This window comes from Bidens hawaiensis, unplaced genomic scaffold (assembly GCF_021521415.1).
Source record: "Bidens hawaiensis isolate Kalapana, Puna unplaced genomic scaffold, B.hawaiensis_p1.1 tig00013985_1, whole genome shotgun sequence".
Classification (NCBI taxonomy): domain Eukaryota; kingdom Viridiplantae; phylum Streptophyta; class Magnoliopsida; order Asterales; family Asteraceae; genus Bidens; species Bidens hawaiensis.
Genome location: NW_027492198.1, coordinates 472723 through 496421, shown reverse-complemented (window position 1 = coordinate 496421; position 23699 = coordinate 472723). Strand labels below are relative to the sequence as shown.

The following is a 23699-nucleotide window of genomic DNA, read 5'->3' as shown; positions in this document are numbered from 1 at the left end:
TTTTCTTTTTTTAGTGCTCTTAGGCATCTTTATCCTAATATATAACTATTTTTCTAAGCTCGTATAAAAAGTGGACATGGCGGTGGTGTGCTGATTTAAGTGCATCTAAGTCTTACCATCTCAAAGTTTTTAGTTTATGGTAATCCTCCCTAAGCATCGAAATTCAGTTTCACCGTTTTTCAAATTATTAGATATAAAAAATTTGCTAAAGAGGACTATCAAAGCTAGTTGGGCCTATCGAAACATCCCAAGCTTAGTGCGTTATATTTTATTTAATCTCATATATAATAGTAGTTTTAAAAAGAAATCTTAAATTTTTCTATCATTTTCCATTATTTGCAAAAAATTTCAATAAATATTCTAGACATTTTTCAATTTTTTTTGAACTTTATTATTATTATTATTTAAATTTTTTATTTTCTTTTAATATAAAAACGTCAGTTTCCCATCCACACACTTAAATGTCACATTGTCCTCAATGAGATAGGAAAAAGACAAAAATTAAAGCAACAATTAAATATAAGTAAAATGGAACAGACTCCCTTGGTAAATATGATGATATTGCCTCGCGAGTCGTGTCACATGCCCTCCAATTCGAATGAAAGGCTCACACTCCAGTGCTCTCTACCAAGTTGTCACTTACGAACGAAAGTGGCAATCAATAAACAAATGAACTCCCCCACTTGCTTCAAACCCTAAATCATCAACCATCCACAAGAAATCCTTGAGCCACCTGAAAGCAAAATCAGAAAACGCTATGACCAGCAAAAGAAAGCAAGATACCCAAAAAAATAAATGTAAAAATAAAAGTAAAAACCAAAACATACTACCTGGCTGCCTCCCGGTAAGCGCTAAGTTTACAGAAGAGTCTTCAGCCGGACTCGCTCCCGAAATCTCAATCAGGAGGCTTTTCTTTTATCCAACCCTGGTCTAACCTATTTAGTTCCACCCGTCCAACATATTTAATCAGATAGCACATAGTGAAACTAAAAGGTAATCTAAAACATTCAAACGGGTCATACCACCAATACTTAAACTTACCTGGACCAAACCTAATACGTGGCATATAATGAGGAAAATGGTTATTTATGCATTTCAATGTTTTCCTATAACTATTAATGTACCATTTTAGAACCCTCAAAACGTGTTGATCCAAGCACTTCCCCTTCCTCTTCTGTGGATTTATCGATTTCGGTGGTGGTCCACTATCTAGTTCCTCCACAGACATGCTAACCTTCATATGCTTTGGCGACTCAACTACCACCATATTTCGATCCTCATGTGTTGCCACTTCCTCTTCTTTTTCTTCTTCTAGTGACGTTTTGATCTCCATTGTTGGCTTCCCCATGATTAGTGTTTCTAAATAGATAAGATCGCCAACAAGATCAAAGTCTTCATTTCTTCAAAAACTATTAAACCCACCAATTCATCACCAAACTCATCCTCCCAAGATGGTACATGCTCCTCCTCTTTGTCATCTTCCATCTGGTCAAGTGGCTCCACAACGACAACTCCTTCTCTTCTATCACGCCCTCATCATCATTATTCCAAAAGTTATCATCCGTTTCATAGACGGCTTCCTGCTCCTTGTAAGAAAAACCCTTATTTTGACATCTAGCACTAATCTCGTATAACCTAGCTTCGAGTTCCTCTATCTTACGGAGTCTTTATCTTTCGATCAACTTATCAAGCTTGGCTTCTATTGCTTTAATCTTTGGGAGTCTTTCACGTTCCCATTGTTCGGCTCTTTCTAACATCATCTCTTTCCAACATCTTCGATATAAAATACTCCTAAACTGACTCGATCTATTAAACATATTAACTAGACTCGATAAAATAAAACACCAACTAAAGTATCCTAAAGACTACTAGACATGCTTAATCTAAGACACGGACTCACAAGACACACCACAACTCAAGACATTAAAGACCAATTAATCAATTAAGTTCAATCAACGATAGTTTCGCTATCGCCTAAGTATCCCCGGCAACGGCGTCAAAAACTTGATGTGTTGAACGCGGTCAATTAAAAACCTAACCTAACCTAGACACTGTAGTTTTAAATTTATAAATCTAGACTCTCCTAATGCTAGACCACTAGACAGGAAAGTGTACCTATCGACTGTAGTACAGCCTAATGAAGTTCGGATATCAAACTCATAAGACACTAGCGACACCTAAACTAGACTCTAACTAATAACTTAAATAAATAGATTTAATTGATTTTTGTGTTTTTTTTATTATTAAATATAAACTAAATAATACTTACTCTAAAACTGACACGGACAAATTAAACTGGAACTCAAATAGGGGAAACAACTACCTAGGTTAGGAATCCTACTAGTCTACTCGTAAATTCTCGGAATTTGATTTATGAATGGTACTCTATTCTAAAAATATGAAACTTAAGGAATAACTAAAGTATGCTAGATCACCTTCCGGTCTCACCAACAATACCTAAGAACCCTAAATATCATGTATGCTCAACGGTTTAATGGTTCGGATCACCTTCCGGTCTCACCTTACCTAACTATGCTAAGGTACCCAAACACTAAATTACCTCCTGGTCTCTCTAATCACAAAACACCCTAATGCGTAAAGGGGTATTCTTATTGAATTCGGTTATAATTCGGATCTGTAAAAATTTAAAGGAATCTAGGGTAACTCACTCTCGTGCAATCACTACCCAAACCCAAAAAAGACCAAAGTAGGTGACACTTAATTACCTCCCGTTCTCTCAAGTGACAGAATATAAGGTATCTCTAAACTCTCAATTACCGCTCCTATGGAATACGTTAACAATAAACCATAAACTAGTTGTAAACACACAGTAAAAGACCTAATATGCATCTATACGTGAAAGACGTTCAAAAAGACATATATGGAGCAATAAATTGATTATAAATTAATACCAAATACGTACATGCATCACAACCAAAGAACAATAAAAACTTTACTAAATCATAAACCAATCAATAATAATCCAAGACCAAAAATAAAACGAGCCTAAAAAGTATTCATCCACACCCAGGCATTATAACAGTTTAGCCAATCATAATAATTGATGAAACAAAGATAATATATTTGTTACAGTTCATCGTAAAAAGATATATATATGATTGAGCTACTAGCCTGCTTTTTAATTAATAAGTTGTGTGTCTAGTTAAATTAATTCACCAGCCTGCTTGCTTGTTTAATTCTTTTTGAGTCGTGACTTTTGTGAGCTGCTAGGATGCTTAATCAATATTCTTTTTTTCTTTTATCCAATCTCCAACAACCACCACAGCCAGGGGTGGCCCCCTATCGACTTTTGTCGTGTCCTCCCTCTCGATGTAGGGTTTTCTTTTTCTTTTTATAATATATTTTTTTACCTAGGTAACTTTTTGCATGTGGACTCCTAACCTCACCGACTAATGGCCCTGCTAGTGTTTCTTTGTGGGCCGCAAAGAAACCAATCTCGTTTAACTTTCTTGTCTTTTAACAATTTAGCTCAAAATGACACTTGACTTGAATTTCATATTATCAATGCTTCATGAATGCTCCTGCCACAATTAAGCCAAACAAAATTTACCATTCTTTAAATTTCATACATGGTGGCTTTAAATTGACTATAATAACTTATTATTATTATTATTGTTATTATTATTATTATTATTATTATTATTATTCCATTTGGCTTAAGTTCGGTAAAAGTATTTCATTTAAACTTGTTGAACCTTGAAACCAATTAAAATATGAATATGAACCAAATAGGAGTAATTATTTAATAAAACTAACTCAAAAGAACTCAAAAGTGCAGGGAATAGTTATAGTATTTGTGTTTGTGTTTGTGTGTGTGCGTGTGTGTGTGTGTGTATATATATTTATTAGCCAATATCACAATTGCATGATAGTACCTTGTGAGCTGTGAACAATCGGTACGCGCCCCAGAAATTCCGCCTTAGGTTGGGGTGTGACAACATACATACACACAACAGTTCTACATACAATATACATACATACATTATACACACACACACACACACACACACACATATATATAAATTTATTTATGTAGGATGTGTTTTAATAAATGAGTTAGTTAAAACCTTGCTATAGTTTAGCTATAAATAGAACACAATTGCATAGTTTTACCATAGATGACTTGAAAATTAAGATATACACATGTAACTCATAAATTATGGACAATATTTTACTACCTCCTCTTCTAAAATCACCATATCATTGTCTAAGACAAGTTAAATATTTGGGGATTGGTGATCTCAGACAAGTTAAACTGCAAACGACGACACATGAGCAGGCGATTCTACGATTGTAACATACAACAATGGAATTTGTGGTCTCGGAATACATAATGAGATCCTTGTGTCTGAGACCACCATTTCTTGATCTCAAATTGCTCTGAGTGGTTTTCATGGAACGTGCTCAACAGGATCTGGAGAATAGGCCATGTGATTCACATCGACAAATTTTATGTAGCTTGATATGTTACCTTTGTAATGTTAAAATAATATTTGCTTGATTTTTGCATGAATAATTCTTGGCTTGATTTTTTTTATACAATTTGTGTAATCTTGTGTAAATCATTTAGTGTTTTATTTAATTTTTTATACGTTTTGTTATAGACTAAAAATTATTTGAAAAACAAATTTGGTTTTTATACATAAAAGTAAAATTAAAATAAAAACATAAAAAACTTTATTGAACCCAATTTTACAATGGTTAATTATAAAATATTTGTTATTCGTCTGAATAGTTTACACATGTTTTGACAACACAGTTGTATAATATTAATTTTAAAAAATTGTATATTAATATAAAAACATTTGAACTAATATACAACAGTTATTATAAATTTTCTATTATTTAATCTGAATATATTAGACCGGTTTTGACAACACCATTATGCAATGTCTATGTTTGCACTGGTTCATTATAACAAAATTACACTTGTTTTCATGTTCATCGGTTTTTATCATAAATGAACATCGTGTCGATGAATTTAATTATTTTGTGCATGCGCATTAATTTGAACGATCACGTACAATCAAGTTCATAGCTCGATGAAATCGCATTAAATTTCAATAGAATATGAAACGAAAAATACATGCTATAAATTTTTACATTCAGTCGATAAATATTTGCGTAATTTTCTCCAAAATTAATCTCTCTACAAAAATACTCCTTGTTATGGCAAATATTATGTATTGGAAACATTCAAATGGTGAATCTGAACCATTGATTGTGTTTAAACAATGGTCCACAATATAAATGGCATTATCGTAATTAAAACCACATATTTATAACATATATTTTTAAGTAGAAGGGGTTGACATGTCTTTTGTGGTGTAAGCCTCATTAAACCAAACATTAATGTATTCGATGATTATATTTTCTTATGTATAATCAATGCTCATAAGATTATTAATACTATTTAATTTTCCTCATTAAAATTTTGCAAATACATTATATTTTTTTTGGAATTTATGCTTATGTACGTTGTTTATTTGTTTTTAGTATTTATTCATAAAGCACATAAAGTTTTCAACATTAGGCTGTATAGTACGGAATTTTTTATGTAGTATCTACGCAGCAAAATTAGAAACATACAGTTATGTGTAGGGGTTTTGTGAAAGTGTAGTTACCTATTGAATACAAATTTAGGGGGGGGGGGAGTTAAATGTTTGTATAGTAGTGTATTGTGCGGATTCATATAGTTTATTATGTAAGGATTATTTTTTACGATGTAGTTTCACATATGTACTGTGTAGATGGTATCAAGAAGGTGTATGTGAAAATTTTACAAGTGTAGGTTATTAACATTATCCGTTATTTATTATATGTAGTTTGACGTGATAAAAAATGTATTTTGTACTGTGTAGGTGGTATTTCGAATTGTGTATGTGTATTTTTTTGTGTATAGGTTTATTTATGTACAATGTAGGTTCATATATGTATTGTGTTGGTGGTATTTCGAATTGTGTATGTGTAATTTTTATCGTTTGTAGGTTAATTTATGTATTATATAAGTTCATATATGTACCGTGTATCTAGCATTTTGAATTACATATGTGTAACTTTTATCACGCGTTTAAGGCCCCGTTACCGGTGCCTCACTTTTGACGTTGGATTTACTCATAAACACATTTCTAAATATCAGAGTTAATTAAAACTTTCGCGAAATAATATTAAAAGTCAACCATTCGTTACAAGCGTTCATAACTTGTCATTTTAAAACATCACATAACATAAAATATCAAACATCATAACAGATCTTCATATGGCAGTCTCTTCCAATCCTGCCATGTGTCTCCTTCAAGCTAGCTGTTGCAATCTAGTCACCTACGTGCATACTAAAAGTCAGCTACGCTGAGTGAGTTCCAGTTAATCAGATAACTTACTTTACATACACATATACGCGCCCGAAGGTACGCTTTACATACATAACCTGTTCATCATCTTTCCATATACATTCATAACTATCCTTACATTATAAAGAGCATTTCGCCCTACATACCTCAGATATTATTATGGTCCGGTACCCTCCATCCTCGAATATTATTAGGGTCCGGTCTCCCTTCTTCCTCAGATATTATTAGGGTCCGGTCTCCCTTCCTTTCCTACTATCATGTCATACCTTTCTGTATATATAATTGTAAATCTCATTCGTCCACACATCATTCATTCATCATTTTCAACAATCATACCATCAAGCCATCACCCGGCAGTGCATGCAATATTCGAAGATCGTTCACGCACCGACAAGCTTTCATTCACATTTAAGATATACATAAATAACATATAAATCATACATGGCATACACTTACCATTTAAGTTAAGTGAATTAACTATCACATCGAGTATGCACACAGCCCCGAAAACATAACAATGAATGGGGCTAGAAACTCACCTGAATGCGGTTACGTTCACCGTTTATGGTTATTCCTTTCTTGAGCTGTGCACGACTAACTGTATAACAATTACACGTATCAATTAAACTATCACTACCCATATCGCGTTTCTAGTTTAATTATTACCCTCGTCAAACGGAGGTCCAGGGCAGCGCCCCTGGCAGCAAGGTTCTAGGGGCGGCAGCCCCTAGCAGGGTCCAAGGGGCAGAGCCCCTGAAAATTTTATTTTCATTAACTGTCTTAACACATTTTCCATTAGGATTTTACTTATTATTTTATTTGCTAACTTAAAAAGTTCGAGGGCTTCTTTGTAATTAAATCATTCTTTTCTAAGTCCAAGGACCATTCTGTCATTTTATTAAACTTCTAGTTCGTCCCAGTCCCTTACCGAATGGGGTTTATAACGAATGAATCCATTCGTTACTTTACAACGAATTGACTATTATAACGAACCGGTCCTTATAACGAATTAGATCTTATTCGTTTGGTCTGGTTAACGAATTAAACTTCATAGCGAATTAAACCCTTATAACGAACCATTCCACATAACGAATTAGACCTTATAACGAACTGGTCATCATAACGAATTGGACCTTAACGAATTAAAGCTTATTCGTTACTTTTTCCTTAGCGAATTGATTTAACGAATTTGGGATTAATTCGTCCTTACCCGCTAACAAACTAAGGCCCATTCGTTAGTCCTCCGCTAACGAATTAGGGTTAGGTCAGAGAATGACATGACATCCTCGACCCGCCGCCTTTCCAGTGCCGTCACCGCCGGAAATCTCGTCGGAAAAGCGAGATCTCTTCGTTTTTCCACCGTTTTTCATCCCGTTCGATCCGGATCCAAGCTAGGACGACCCCTAAGCTCGTATTTCGACCGGTTTATACCCAATCCCTCCCGGATCTCGTGATTTTAACGGTTGAGGGTGTCGGTTCATCGTTTCGCGACTAGATCTAGCGGGTTTGGATCTATACCATATCATACTATCATTACCTCGGGTTAATGCTCGGGTTTCTTGGTGATTTCGGCTAGAGAGAGAAAGGAGAAACTAGAAAGAGAGATTAAGTCTGTGTTTTGGATGGTGTATGGAATATGTGTAAATGAATAGATTAAGGGTTAATTATTGTTTATATATGATGGGTCATGGGCTTAAGCCCATGGTCTTTTCTTCTTTCCTTTTTAACCCAAGTCCATAACTCACATTTATTTACCCAACACAATCCCAACTCATAACAACTCATATTTTATTTATCTAACCCGATAAACGACACGCTATTAAGTAAACGAAACTTATTTTATTATTCTTATCGAAATCAGGATGTTACAACGCGTAGGTTCATTTATGTAATGTATAGGCTCATATATGTACGTTGTGTGTGATATTTCAAATTGTGTACATGTAATTTGATGTATATAAAAATATACATCTTTTTAGCATCAAATAATCTCTAAAAACTGCAACTTCTAGCGTATAATATAGTTAAAATAACTACTTATCATGTTAAAATGTATTTTCAGGTGAATCCAAGCTTCAAATGAAGAAACGAATGAAAAACCAAAGAAAAACGAAAGAAAACCCAAGAAAACAACAAAACACGGGTCTGTGCTTACCTTTCAGAAACGACAAAAAGAATTAGCACATGTTACTAAAAAGCATGGGGCGTGCCTACGTAAGCACGGGGCCGTGCTTACCTTTCAGAAACGACAAAATGAATTAGCACATGTCACTAAAAAGCACGAGGGCGTGCCTACGTAAGCACGGGGCCGTGCTTACCTTTCAGAAACGACAAAAAGAATTAACACATGTCACTAAAAAGCACGGGGGCGTTCCTACGTAAGCACGGGGCCGTGCTTCACACTCCAGATTGCGTATAAATAGTGGCTCATGTTGCACTCATTTGGTGTGCCTTGAAGAAAGTTCTATCCGGTTTTCACTTATAAAAACACATACTAACACTCACATTGAAGATCTAGTGAAGAGTTTGAAGGCTTGGAGGTCATCACCATCAACCATCATCATCATCATTAAAAAGGAAGATTCATCTACATTTGGTTAGATTGTTCTAGTTTAATCCTGTATTTGTTATTATCATCCATCCTAATGTTAATCACCATGCTCATTATGAGATAAACTCCATTTATCATCTAATATCTATGAAGAAGCTTTGTTTTACTTTATAATTAGATAAAACGTGTGGTGTAGTCCTGTAAAGTACATGGTTATATTACAATTATCTTTTGATGAGAAATGTTTCACCATCTTAAATTACTAATTCAAAGTTAGTGGTTGTCAATTCTATTGGCAATCGTTCATGATCGATTCATGTTCTTGAAAAATAGAAATACTTTGATACATTATCGAAACATGGATCCTTATATTATACTTAGAAATGATGAGATATAAGTTATGCTGTATTTCTCTAAGTCTTGGTAATCCGAAAATGGCTTTGCTTAGGATATCATGCTAGTTAAAGAAATCATATGTTAACGGAATGTGTAATTATAACCTACATAAATCAACCAAGGGGAGGTTGTGTGAGTTAACTACAACCACCCGAATTTGTTAGAATTGGTATTTGAGAAATCGAAGTCAATCCTAATCTTTCTACTTTACGAAACTACTTGCCAACTTAAATTGACATTCTTGAGGTAGCATGACATTAGGAAAGGATGGACTTTAAAATGCGCATGTTACCTCCTTTGTGCCAAAGATGCTCACTTAAGGCTTAAGGAGCTATCTATCATATATTTCTACGGTAAGTTTACCACATGTTTGAATATTAATTATCAACGCTAAAATGGAGTGGATTCTTGATCATAGATGGTAACCTTCACGTAATTGAACTACTCGTTTAGAATCTCTCGTCTTGGTCACCTATATATTATATATAAGTATTTATATTTTATAAAAGGTTCAAAAATTAACCCCAAAATGATTAAAACATCCGACTAAAGTAAAACAACGATTTTATTATTAGAAACATTTGTGTCCACGGATCGATACTTGGTTCTTACCGATACTATTTTACATATACGATAGGTAACTTGCCTATTTTGTGTGTGTTTAGTCTTTGTAGAAATCACTTTTATAAATTTAAAACACGATCTTGTGCAAAAGCAAATCATCCCATCCTTTATAATTTTATATCTTAACAGCAATGCACACACGCATTATAATTTTTATCATGTATAGGTTCATTTATGTATTGTGTAACTAGTATTTTTAGGTGTAAATGCATAATTTATACAAAAATATTGAAATGAAAAATAATATTAAAAAAGATGTAGATTTGTATGTTGATAATAATAACTTCAATAAAAAGCCATGTTTTAGAATAAATTAATTATAGATCAAAAATATTCTAATGATGATCAAATTTTAGAATAAATAGAAAATAATAATAATTTGTAACTTACCGTTTGCTAGTAACTTATCATCAATTATTAAATCATTAATGAGCATGAGTTACAAAACAACACACTTTAAATTTCATTAATATACCCTTGTATATAAATAAACAGAAAATAAAAAAGAAATTATGTGATTGGCTAAAATTTCTTTTCACTCTTATCGCAATAAGAAGAACACATCTTAAATGAACATAATCTTTATATATATATATATATACATATATATATATATATATACTAGGATACTGGCCCGTGGTACACATGGTTGGAAAATATTTTAAACGTCATATATATGTAGATATAATAAAAATTCTTTACTTTGTTCTCTACAAAACCACAACACACAAGATGTAGGGAATATATGTATAAATGGTGGAATGAGAAACTGTATAAATATGCAAATCATTGAATTATTAAAATAATAGTTATACTAAAAGAGGAAACACAAAATCAATTATAAATAATTAATTGTGATCAACGGTTTTTAAATCATTTAAAAAGAAATAGTTGGTTATGATCATAGAAAACATTAATTAGTAGGGTTATGATTCTAGAAAACATTAATTAGTGAATTATGTGGTAATTATATAATGGAGACTGGATAACTTGGAAGCCTATGTGGACATGTTAGTCGAAACCTATGTGGATATCTTGTATTGCTTTAATAGTATAGTAAGATGAAAAATTTAATGAGCCAACCCACCTTCCACCTGTTATTTTTCTCGTTACCATATTACTACCGACGTTAAGAGGCTTGTGTGGCAGCTACAATACCTAATGCACTCATTTTTTTTATTTTTCTTTTTTGGAACAATGAATTTCTCATGTTTGGCTACCACACTCCCTAGTTTGGAGAGTCTCGTTGCCTCACTCTAAGCAGGCTATGTTGTCTTAACTGGAAGCACACTGGCTTTAGAGTTGAGCTTGAACATTTTTTCGAAAATCAATGCAGCTGACTGCCACTTGACACCACTTGACAGACTTCAACAATGATAATATAAGTATTATATCAATCTCACTAGGTTAGTTACCCGTATAGCATACGGGTTAGAATAAGTAAAAAATTTTTAAATAATAACATAATGTGAATTACTAAAAAAATGTATCACATATATAAAGATATATTATACGGTAAAAAATAACACATTACGCAATTTGGAAATAAAAAGTTGTTAGAAAATTCATAAATCATAAATTATTTCTTTGTTATTTTCTATATCAAAACTTAGTTGTAAATGACTGATTTTTTAAACCAACACGTGGACCAAAAATCATTATAATCTTAAACTGTTTTGACATGAACAATGTTTGATACTTTAACCGGTTAAAGAAACTCACCCGTTTCGTATTGATTACTTATAAAAATCTAATATTAATAACTAATGCAATATATTGTATATTAAACAAATTAACATATTTATGATGGTATTAATTCTTTTAAATTAGGATGAAATTATTAAAAATTGAAAATGAAATATTAAAAAGAGAAATGTATTTAATATAAGAGAGAGGGGGGGGGGGGGGGGGAGAAATTTGGTAAGGATTAACATAGTGATTACATGTGACATTTAGAAAGTTTTATTTATTAAACTAGGTTATAGCCCGTGTTACATACGGGTGGAAAAACATGTCAACAAATATAATAAATTTAAACAACAAACTCAAGCAATACAAAACTTCTTCAAACTTTCGGACCAAAACGTTAATCATTTACATTGTCTAGAGATTAAAAGTTAAAAGTTACAATAAGTTAATGTACAAAGAACAACCAAAAAACATCAACAAAGACATAAACATGTTCCTTCATATTAAACCACCATCGACTTCTTCAAACATTCTATCTAAATAAACTCATTTTGCTTCACCACCTTAAAATATAATAAAACAATAGCATCCAAATTAAATATACCATAATAACATATTTAATAATGAGTAACATTTGAACATTAATAAAGTTGTTTTTATTAAAACAAAATAACATATAACAACAAACAAAGTAAAATGGTAACATAAAACATCTTTCTAACTTAAACCATTAAACCAAAAAGATATATCAATAAAAATCTTTTTTTGGCGGTCATTTTATAACTAAAAAATTTGATACTATTTCAAAACAAACCGTTTTAAAATATTTTCAAAATAGTTACAAAATGTAAAAAAATTGGAATTATTTAACTTCAAAAAATTATGAAATTGTTTTTTATTTTTGACCAATATTGCAACATACTTTTAAATCACTGACGTTAATATTTTGTTAAATTTGAAAACTTAAAAACGTTTTACAATAAATGAATTCTCAAATAACTTTGAAAAGATTAAAAAAATTTTTGTTGACTTTGAAAATAATTAAAGCTGAAAAAATATGACTAATTAATATAGAAATAATTACAAAAATGAAAATCAAATTGGTTAATTTGAAAACTTCAAAATATTATGAAAAGATTTTGAAATAAGTTTAAAATTATGGAGAGTATTAAAACTTTTAAAAATTTGTTGAAAGATTGGTCAATTTCCGAGTTTAAAAGGAGTTTAAATATGTTAATTAAATTTTGTAGTTTTTAAGTTTAAATTTGGCCTTCCATGGAAAGATAGAAATAATTTGAAATATCTCGATTCATGGGAATAATAATATTAATAAATTATGAAAAGTTGTCATGTTTAATAATATTCACTAAATCATATGTGTCGAATGATATTTATAAATGATGATAAAACAGTTATTTAATTTATGATATATTAAGTATTGATTATTAGAATTTATGTCAATTTGAATATTGTGTTCTAAAATAACGCGGTTATTATTTTAGTATTAATTAATAATTAATATTCACGTAATTTAAAGTAAGATTACATTACAATTATGACAAGTATTTTTAGTTTGACAATCAGTTTTTTGAATATTAAAATGATAACTTATTCTAGTTAATGCCAAATGACAAAAATTAAAATCAAATTTGTCCTAATTTTACTAATATGACTAATTAATTTAGAACTTTGTTGAAAGATCGATCAAATTCCAAATTTAAAAGGAGTTTAAATATGTTAATTAAATTGTATTAAAACAATTAATATAATTTATTGAGTTTAACTATCCTTATTAGTTATTTAAACAAATAAGGATAGTCAAACTCAATAAATTGTATTAATGAGATACTTAAACCATATTGCAAATAAGACTCGGAAATTTATTTAAGTTATAACTTATTCATTCGGTTTTTTTAACAAGTAAGGAAAGTTAAAAGATATAAATTTTAATAATAGGATAATTAGGTTATTAATTCGGTCAAACCACAAATTAAGGAATGAGTTTATAAAAATGCAAAAAATTAAAAACATAAAAAAGGATTGTTCATTCGGTTTTTGTTTAAATAAGGAATGTCAAACTTTATAAAGTGTCATAATTGGATTATTAAATGTGTATACATCTAAAAATGTAAACTAATATGAATGGTAAAAAACGATTTAATATGAATGGTCAAAAACGATTTAATATGAATTGTCAAATACTTAAATCGGGCGGAAATTTATTTAAGTTATAACTTATTCATCTGTTTTTTAACAAATAAGGAAAGTCAAAAAATATAAATTGTACTAATGGGATAATTAGGTTATTATTTCGGTCAAACCACAAATTAAGGAATGAGTTTATAAAAATGCAAAAAATTAAAAACATAAAAAAGGGTTGTTCATTCGGTTTTTTAAAAAATAAGGAATGTCAAACTCTATAAATTGTATTAATGAGATTCTTCAATGTGTATAAATATAAAAATGTAAACTAATATAAGATTGGAAATTATAATAAGATTTTAAATTAGACGGACTATTTTTAACTTAATTGGAAGTTGACAAAAACAATAGAATAATGATTATATTAATATAGGTAATTTATTGTATATTATAATCTTATAAATAAGGAATATACATGAATATTTAAAAATATACATATACATCAATATTAAAAAAAATTAAAAAAATACATCTTATTAACTAATGTTCAATCCATGCAATTAGCTTATATGAGTCGGAACAATAACCTGAAATAATAAAGTCAAGTATTAATAGTCATATTATGGAAGATTTTAATTATAATTTTATAACTGAAAAAATTGAATGGTCTTATCGGAAAAACGAAATAGTGATAATGACGATGGTATCTCTGATTTTTATTTAGAAGGTAAAATGAAATATTTCGTACATCAATCGGGACAATAACCTGAAATAATTAAGTTTTATTATAACATTGATATTATGGAAGATTTGAATTATAATTTATAACCGGAAAATTTAAATTTGTCTTACCGGAATAAGAATAATGATAATGTCCATGGATGAAACTGATTTTTATTTAGAACCTAGAAGAACAACATGTAAAAGAAAAAAAACAGGAAAAATATAAAACTTCAAATAAATATAAAACAACCATTGTTATAGGTATAACACATTAACGGAAAAACTTACCGAAAAAACTTACCGGAAAAACGTAAATGCATAGAAATATTAGCTTCATCGCCGTTTTTGATTTAGAACCTAGACTGATTTTAAAAAAAACAGTTAACAATGAAAATAAAGATAAAAAGGTTAGATCTACAATAACCGGAAAAAAATATAATGTTGTCGGAAAAAGATATAACCTTGCTAGAAAATCATATAACATTGTTGGTCATTAGAGTAAAGCCTAGAGAGAGAGATTAAAATGATTAGGGTTGAAAATCTTAAGCTTTAAATATAGTGTGTGATATGATTTGACAATAATAGGATAGGAAATAGATGACTTGGTAATGATGTGGCATTGATATGGAGAGGCTAGTTGAATGACATGTGGACAATTGATGTGGAGAGGCTAGTAAAAGGCCTTGTGGACAATTATATTGCTTTAATAGTATTTAAAGATAGTATATATATATACTACATTGGTAATAAATATATTATAAAAAAACTACAATAAATTATTCAGCGTCTGAATCGTTGTTCCAGTACCCGGTAGGGTAGCAATGTGTTCCATGAGATGAAACAGAGTCTGAAATGCAAGTTTTAATGTTGCAACTCAAACAATGAGTGGTTGTCAACGACTATATCTGCCGGAGAGTCCGGGACAGAATAAGGGGATATTACCCTTCCGTCATGCTTTACAATCATATTATGCAATAATATACATGCGTTTATTTTAGGTTTCTTATTTTCTCATGCTTTAATGTGCATTGAGGTCGATTAAGTATGTCCGTTCTAGCTTTCAAAGCAACAAACCGACGTTCGTAGTCTTTTCTTGCCAACACATGGAATTTCTTGAATCTTTTTTCTATAGGATCATATGGCCATGAAAAAGCTTTCACAACAGGCTAACTCTGGTAAATCCGGTCAGCAAGAAAGCAGCCACGTTTTTAATGTCGGCCATAGGCATGAAAAGGAATTCTATGGGCGGTTCCATGCAAATCATTATTTAACAACAGAGATTGATGAAGAACATTAAGATAGTTATATTCAAACTGGCAGGTCCGAAGTATGCACACCAGAACCAAAAGTCGTTTGACACCAGTAATTCGAGCATCATCGTTATATATTGGTGATCACCTCTCATAAACTGCCTTCGGAACTCAGTTGGGCACAAACGCCAAACAACATCCGTATAGTCGATGCTACTAACCATCCCCTACATGTCCAATCTAGCTTTCATGTGCATCGTATAGACGTACAAAGTTGTGCCTAGTCGGATTACATAAAAACGCTTTACCGTATAACAAATAATAACATTGCAAAAAGTATTTGAGTTTTGGCTGAAGTTCTTTCAAAGATAGCTAAATATTCATCGTATTCATCAAGAGCGTTACCGGTTGTGAGTTGACGAATAATTAAAGTGAATTTCTGAATGGTCGTGAAGCTCTTTTTTCCTCGTGTCGTAACTCTCATAAAACCACTTATATTTTTCATTTATATCTCCAACAATTTTTAAAATAAGATTTCCGGTGACCAAAACAAGTTCTATATGTATCTTTGTCATACTTCGAGTTATCAATAAGGTTATCGTTCATTAAAACTTGATGAGTCAATTCACGATCATGTAACACTTATTTTCTCTTCGAATGTGTCGTATCCTACGGGTACTCTGTTGTGGCTACAACATTCACCAAAAATTCCATATCAATGGAATCGGACTAGTTGGAAAGAAATTCATCAAAAATGTTCGAATCGGAAGAAATCCACCTCCAATAGCACCCGATATCACTTGGACCGGGAGCATCCATTAAAAATTTTATATAATGAGTGAGAGTGTATTCATAGTATATTGAGTAGAAATAGTTATAAAGTGTGATTGAAATGGTTTATGTTGTATGTATTTATGTAAAAAAAAAAAAAAAAAGCTTATCTTTTTTAATACTCAAAACGGTCATAGGACCTTTAAACACTACTACACCCTAGTAGAACTCGCGGTCCAATGTACTCAGCCAACTACTCAAAAATGCCGGGTAGTTTCCCCACACTACTCAACTACTTGGAGGCGTACTCGGCCGGCCCAAGTAGTCTACCCTGAGTATGCTCAGAAATCTCTCTTAGCAACTGCAAAGATCCAACAATCATTTTGTACATCCATAGGCAGTGTGCGTGTATAAATCAGCCTACAACAGTGTTGTTCTGTAGATAAAACTTTTAAGACATAACACAAACTACGAGTGTTTGTTGTCTGAACAATATGGTCATGTGTAGTGACGGAACTTGAACTTTTAAATAGAAGGGGGCCGAAAATATTAGAAATTAATATTAAGTTCTCACACAACACCACATATAAGATTAAAAACCAATATTTTTCACCTGATAAAGATTATAAATCCTAAAAAAATAACGAGTTCCTTTTGTTGGTTTCGTTTGTACTATAAAAAATCATATATTACCACTTCTAAGTCCAAAATATTATTGAAAATATAGTCTATATTTATTGAAAATTTATAGGCTATAATTAGAAGAATTAAGCCTAAAAACAGAAGGGACAGAACCTCTCCGCGCCCCTTTAAAGGTCCGTCCATGGTCATGTGACATTGTTCTTGCTCTTTAAAATCGTTAGCAACACAGGCAGTCATAAGCGCTTCTTTTTCAGTTATACGAAGTTAAAAACATACTAATGCCGACATTTCTATACAGTTCTCTCACCTTTAACATCAACCCCACCACATAGTGCAAGGGACTAGCAACTAGTTTTTATGAAATTTTTCAAGAGGGAAGAGCATGACATATTTTTATGTAATTTTTCAAAAGGGTAATATCACATATTATAGGTTAACCCATACTAACTTGACAGCGAGCATAAAGTGACGCACCTAACCATATGAAACGATCCATGCAAAGCAAATATGCCTTAGCTGACTTGCATGAAATATCACTTGTAAGTTGTAATCAACATAATCATAATCCAACACCGAAAATCCTACTAGGACCCCCAAAAATGTTTATTTTCGTCACTAATTTAGTAAATCAATATATAAATACCAATCAAAATCCAAAATGATTGAACATTTAAAAAATCACCTTAATCTCAAAACATATTATCTAGTACCAGTAGCAACTTTACCCTTCTTAAGATTCGACAATTCTTCAATCAGCTTCTTTTCTTGACCACTCACACGTTTGGGTATCTCAACTTGCACTCTCACCAACTGATCACCCCTCTTATTACCCTTGTTCACAAGCGGGACCCCCTTCTTCGCCATCACTAGCGTCGTCCCCGGCTGGGTCCCACTCGGGATCTTCAAATCAACCGTCCCGTCCACTGTAGGCACCTTCACCGTTGTCCCCAATATCGCATCAAGGTAGGAGATTTTACAAGTGTAAAGAATATTAACATCATCCCGTTTCAACACGGGGTCCGGAAGCACATCAATCATTACAAAAAGGTCACCGGGCGGCCCACCTTTTCTACCCGCGTTACCCTCTGACCGGACCCGTAACCGGCTGCCCGAGTCAACCCCAGCCGGGACTTTAAGACTAACTTTCTTTGACTTCCTTACGCGCCCGTCGCCTTTACACGTGTCACATGGGGTGGATATTTCTCCGCTTCCGTCACAAGACGGGCAAGTTGACACTTGTTGGAAAACGCCAAGTGGTGTTCGGGCCGATGAGATGACTTGACCTTGACCGCCACATGACGAGCATCTAGACGAGGTGGTCCCCGGCTTGGCACCCGACCCGTCGCAGGTTTTACACGTGTCGAGTTTGGTTATCTCTATTTCTTTTTCGCAACCAAACACGGCTTCTTTGAAGTCTAGGACAAGATTGTAGCCTTGGTCTTCGCCTTCGGTAGCCATGTTGCGTGAGCCGCGCCCACCCATACCGCCCATATCGAATAATGACTCGAATATGTCGAACGGGTTGCTGAAATCCTGTGTGGACCAATTGAAATGTGCAATGTGGCATGTTTATTAAATGAAATTATAAAATAATGTTGGTTTATTGAGTATTTTGGTAATTTTGATAGATTGACATAGAACTTACCCCTGTGCCCCCCACACCAGCACCTTTAAGCCCAGCCTCGCCGTACCTGTCGTATATGGATCGCTTTTCATCATCAGATAAAACCTGTGTCAGAATAACAAGTCAGATCCTGTGTAAACGAACCGAACATTCAGTGAATAGTTCGTAAACCATTAGGCAGGAAGTTTGTTTATGTTTGTTTAACTAATAAATAATAAACATATGAACATGAACAAAAAAAATTGTTCATTTAATTAAACAAATGAACATCAAAACATGTCTCCTTGGTTCATTTATGTGGATGAACATTCGGTCACGTTCATTCATTAAATTTGTTTATGTATGTTCACTTATGTTCATTTATTTTAGCTGGTTTAAGTTTGATCAAGTTCGTTTCTTTATATTCGTTAGTATATTCATTAAATAAATTGTGGCCCATTACAATTTAGTCTGATTTTAATAACTTTTTAGACCCAACACATCATTCCTCACATTACTTTTCACTAGTTTCAGCTCTGTTATGTTCGTTTATCTGTGTTCGTTCATGAACTGTTCATTTATACTGTTAACGTACTGTTAACGAACAAACATAAACGAACATGAACAAGAAAACCCTATTCGTTTAATCATTCCTGCTCGATTATTTGTTCGGTTAAAGTTAAAAAACAAACAGAACATGCTCCGTCCGTGGACGTTCAATTAGTTTACATGTCTACTTTAAGGGGGATAAGCTATCTTTTCATGATTATACCCATTTGAATCATCTACCTATACTATTAAAACAAAACAATTTTTCCACATGTCACTCACCTAAAGTAGCCAACTAGGATGCCAACTAATATTATTAACATTTATAGATTTACTAACAAAGTTACAAATGTAACTTTAAATGTTGTATTAAATAAGGTTTTAGATATTTATGAATTTAAAATTTTTATTTATTATTATTTATATCTTATGAATCGATAAAGTATGTTACTACTATATTATTAAATCTAATTTTTTTGTTTATTTTTTAACCACCCGTGTATTGCACGGACTATATCCTAGTTACATATAAAATAAAACCCGAGCAAACTTGTAAACAACTGCCACCTCGTCTGGTGAGCAAAGAATGTTACCTCATAGGCATTACTAATGTCCTTGAACTTTTGTTCAGCTCCTGGTTCTCTGCAAAAAGTACATGATAAATTATATCAGAATATTATAACTTATTTTTAAGCTTACTGTTAAAACAAAATTATTAAATAAATAATTTACTTGTTTACGTCAGGATGATAACTCCTTGCAAGCTTCCTGTAAGCTGAACATAGAATAAGATTGGTTAAAGCTTTCTGTAAATATGGCCAAAATTAAGTTTTGCTAATAATAACAGAGTAATATATTTACTGACCACTCTTGATTTCTGATTTGCTGGCATTCTTTGACACACCAAGTATTGAATAGAAATCCTGGTTACATGGTTGAAAGAACATTAAAACTCTAAACATGTACAGATAACAATCAAGAATGAACCTTTTTTTTCAAAATATGAAAGCGGAATATCATCATTATTATGAGAATTTAATGAAATAACTCAAAACATTAAACTTACTGATTCAGCTCTAACAATGAGGCTGCTACCTCTGCGGTTATGAAAGTTACCACTTGAAGGCCTCAGGTGATATAGCGCGTGTAAGGAATGTTGTGAAAAGAAGCTTGAACATGATGATGCAAATCCTCTTGTCTTTGTTGACAAACTGATAAGCAAGTAAAAATAAAAAACATAATTATTGTGCATAAGATAATGCTTTTGCGTCAAATTGTGTTGTTACCGAATGATAGGTTTTTCGATAACTTTCATTCTTCAGATACCACATACAAACCATGTCAGCATGTCCGTGTAAGTTTTTTAGATAACTTTCAATTAACACTAAATATGTCCTAAAAAGTGATCAATGTTTTGCAACATATTCTCCTCTAAACATATATTATATTTCACATTAACGCACAACAACCAGAGATAAAAAGTAACTACTTCTAAACATTTTATTTACAAAGCACAAATCATGTGACCAACATCAAATAAGCTGAATGAAACTTCAAACCGTGTTTGACTAATTTTAACTTTTCCATTCAGCCAAGTAACTATAACAGGAAACCAGCCCTCATAACCATAGTTATTAAAAACTCCCGCTTCTCGCGCCTAGGCCTGTTTTCCAGGCGAGGCTCAATAAATGCGTTTCTAGTTCCTAGGCAAGCGCTTCGGCAATATCTAGTTCATCTAGGTAGAGAAGGAAAAAAAAGATCGATCCTCAACTGCGATTATACTGATCCGAAATTCGAAAAATTAAATAGGTGCTTGAAGAATTAAACCGATCCCAACAAACAACAAAGCCTGGAATGAGGGTGGCATCAAGGCCATGCGATTGCAGAAGAAAACTGCAAAAGTGTGCCATCTGATTCTTCGCTAGATAAAGCGAACTATTAAATCCGAAGATTGGAAGTTGTGTGGAACCAAATTACCCAAAAGACAGAAACACCACCAAACATGTACAGCTAAAATCATACAAGCGACTGCAGAATACACAACCAACAATAGTACTCACCGAGGCAAATGAGCAAAGGGCTTGGTAGAGAAACAAACAGTCAACATAGAGTGAGGTTGAGCCACCACCGAGGTACCAGCACAAGGTAAAATTGCCATTCCTATATAGTATACTCTCTGCATAACAACAAACCATAATAGGTAACATATAACTAATAGAGCTCGCCCAATTTAAATATCGTATAAATTCAATTTAAAAAACTCATTTCCCTGTTGTATCTTCAATTATGATAGAAACTATTAACGTATTTACCAACATCTCAATAGAAATATAATTGGATAATAAAAGGTTATGTTAACGGCTAGGGTTTGTCCGTCAGAAATGAAATGAAATGAAATGAAAGGTAATAAATAAATACAAGTGAAGTGATGAGGAATTGGAATAAATATAAATATGAGAACCTGAAATTGAAGCAATAAACCGAGTGAGAACGGAGATGAAGGTACTAGAAAGAAAGAGGAGATGAGGTAGGTTTGTTTGTTTACTGGGGAGAAAGAAAGAACATTTGAGAGATGTATATGCATATACGAAACTAAACTAAACCCACCTAGCAAAAGCCCTACGAGTGGGCCAACCCTTAGATATCCTTAGGTCGCTGGTTCGAATCCGGCAGGTCGGACAACGTTTTTTCATCAAGCTTTTACTTTTAACTTTATAAAAGATTTTATTTTTCAAATGTTTTATTTACATAATATGTTTTGTGACTTTGATAATTCATAGCTTCTTTATCCTAACTTTCTTGATTTGTTTTTTTAATTGAGTTGTTGATAATTAATTTGACTAACCTTGTCATGGTGGATCTATTGTAATCTATAATATCATCATCATCGTACTCAGTATATCCTACCAATAGCAAAGCTATGGTAGGGTCTGGGAGGGTAAGATGTAGACAGCCTTACCTGTACCCCATGGGGATAGAGAGGCTGCTTCCGGTGAGACCCCCGCTCGATTGTAATCTATAATATACATATAAACAAAACATTTAAGAGCTCTCTGCTTGCTTTTTATATTCTCTCAAACCATTAAATTGCATTATTTGCATATGGAGGTTTGGTTATGCATTTGACCTGAATTCACGGGTATGGTTATCACCAAACCGAGATAGTCCTTAAACAGGTTAAAGCATCTCATTAAATTAAAAATCAATCTCGCCAAATATTTGATATAAAAATCCTATAAAACAGGAAAATACTTGTAAGGCCCCGTTACCGGTGCCCTACATTGGACATTCGATTTACTCATAAACGCAGTTCTAAATATCAGAGTTAATTAAAACTTTCGCGGAACAATATAGAACATCACCCATTCGTTACAAACATCCATAATTTGTCTTTTAAAACATAACATAAATCAAAACATTCAAAACATCATGACATTTTTTAGATGCCAGCCTCTTAAATCCTGCCATGTGCCCATCTCAAACCAGCTGTCCCAATCTGTTAACATGCGTGCATACTAAAATTCAGCTACGCTGAGTGAGTTCTAGTTAATCACATAACTTACTTTATATACACATATACGCGCCCGAAGGTACGCATTACATACATAACCTGTACTTCATTCATTCATACACATACATAGCTAACCCTACGTTATAAAGGGCATTTCACCCTACATACCTCGGATATTATTAGGGTCCGGTACCTCCATCCTCGGATATTATTAGGGTCCGGTATCCCTTCATCCTCGGATATTATTAGGGTCCGGTCTCCCTTCATCCTCGGATATTATTAGGGTCCAACGTAGGGGTCTCCCTAAATTCGGGAACAGCTATTGAAAGTACAGAATCTGATGCCCAAAGCGCTCCACCTTTTGATGAAATCTTGGAAAGCATCACAAATACCCTCCATCCTCGGATATTATTAGGTTCCGGTCACCTTTCCTTCCATACCTCCATATCATACTTTTCTATATACATAATTATAAGTTTCATACGTACATACATCATTCATTCTTCATCTACAACATATATATCATCAAACCATTACCTGGCAGTACATGCAATATCCGAAGATCGTTTACGTACCAACAAGAAATCATTCATACGTTTCACATAATACATATATGGCATACACTTATCACTTAGGATAAGTGTATTGACTAATCACATCGAGTATGCACACAGCCCTGAAAACATAACAAGGAATGGGGCCAGAAACTCACCTGAATGCGGTTACATTCACCGTTTATAGTTATTCCCTTCTTGAGTTGTGCACGACTAAATGTATAACAATTACACGTATCAATTATTTATCACTACCCATATCGCGTTTCTAGTCTAATTATAACCCTCAACGGACGGGGGTCCGGGGGCAGCGCCCCTGGCAG

General features: G+C 32.7%; 1 protein-coding gene across 1 annotated transcript; it reads right to left on the bottom strand.

The window, feature by feature from the left end:
• Positions 1–17778: 17778 nt before the first annotated feature.
• Positions 17779–21886, bottom strand: LOC143545600 (chaperone protein dnaJ A6, chloroplastic-like). The gene is made up of 8 exons (XM_077037459.1): positions 21773–21886; positions 21372–21487; positions 20378–20522; positions 20177–20234; positions 20044–20086; positions 19905–19953; positions 18805–18888; positions 17779–18692 (listed from the first exon to the last, which is right to left on the bottom strand). Exons 2-8 carry the CDS (start codon positions 21467–21469, stop codon positions 17859–17861), a joined length of 1311 nt encoding a protein of 436 aa, XP_076893574.1. The 5' UTR covers positions 21470–21487; positions 21773–21886; the 3' UTR covers positions 17779–17858.
• Positions 21887–23699: the final 1813 nt, after the last annotated feature.

Excerpts from the sequence above, each read along its gene's own strand:
- LOC143545600 (XM_077037459.1), bottom strand. The coding sequence starts at position 21,469 with ATGGCAATTTTACCTTGTGCTGGTACCTCGGTGGTGGCTCAACCTCAC. Across the intron at positions 19,954-20,043 it reads TATCATCCTGACGTAAACAA|AGAACCAGGAGCTGAACAAA; the intron begins GTAAATTATTTA and ends TACTTTTTGCAG. Across the intron at positions 18,693-18,804 it reads CTGGTGTGGGGGGCACAGGG|GATTTCAGCAACCCGTTCGA; the intron begins GTAAGTTCTATG and ends TGGTCCACACAG.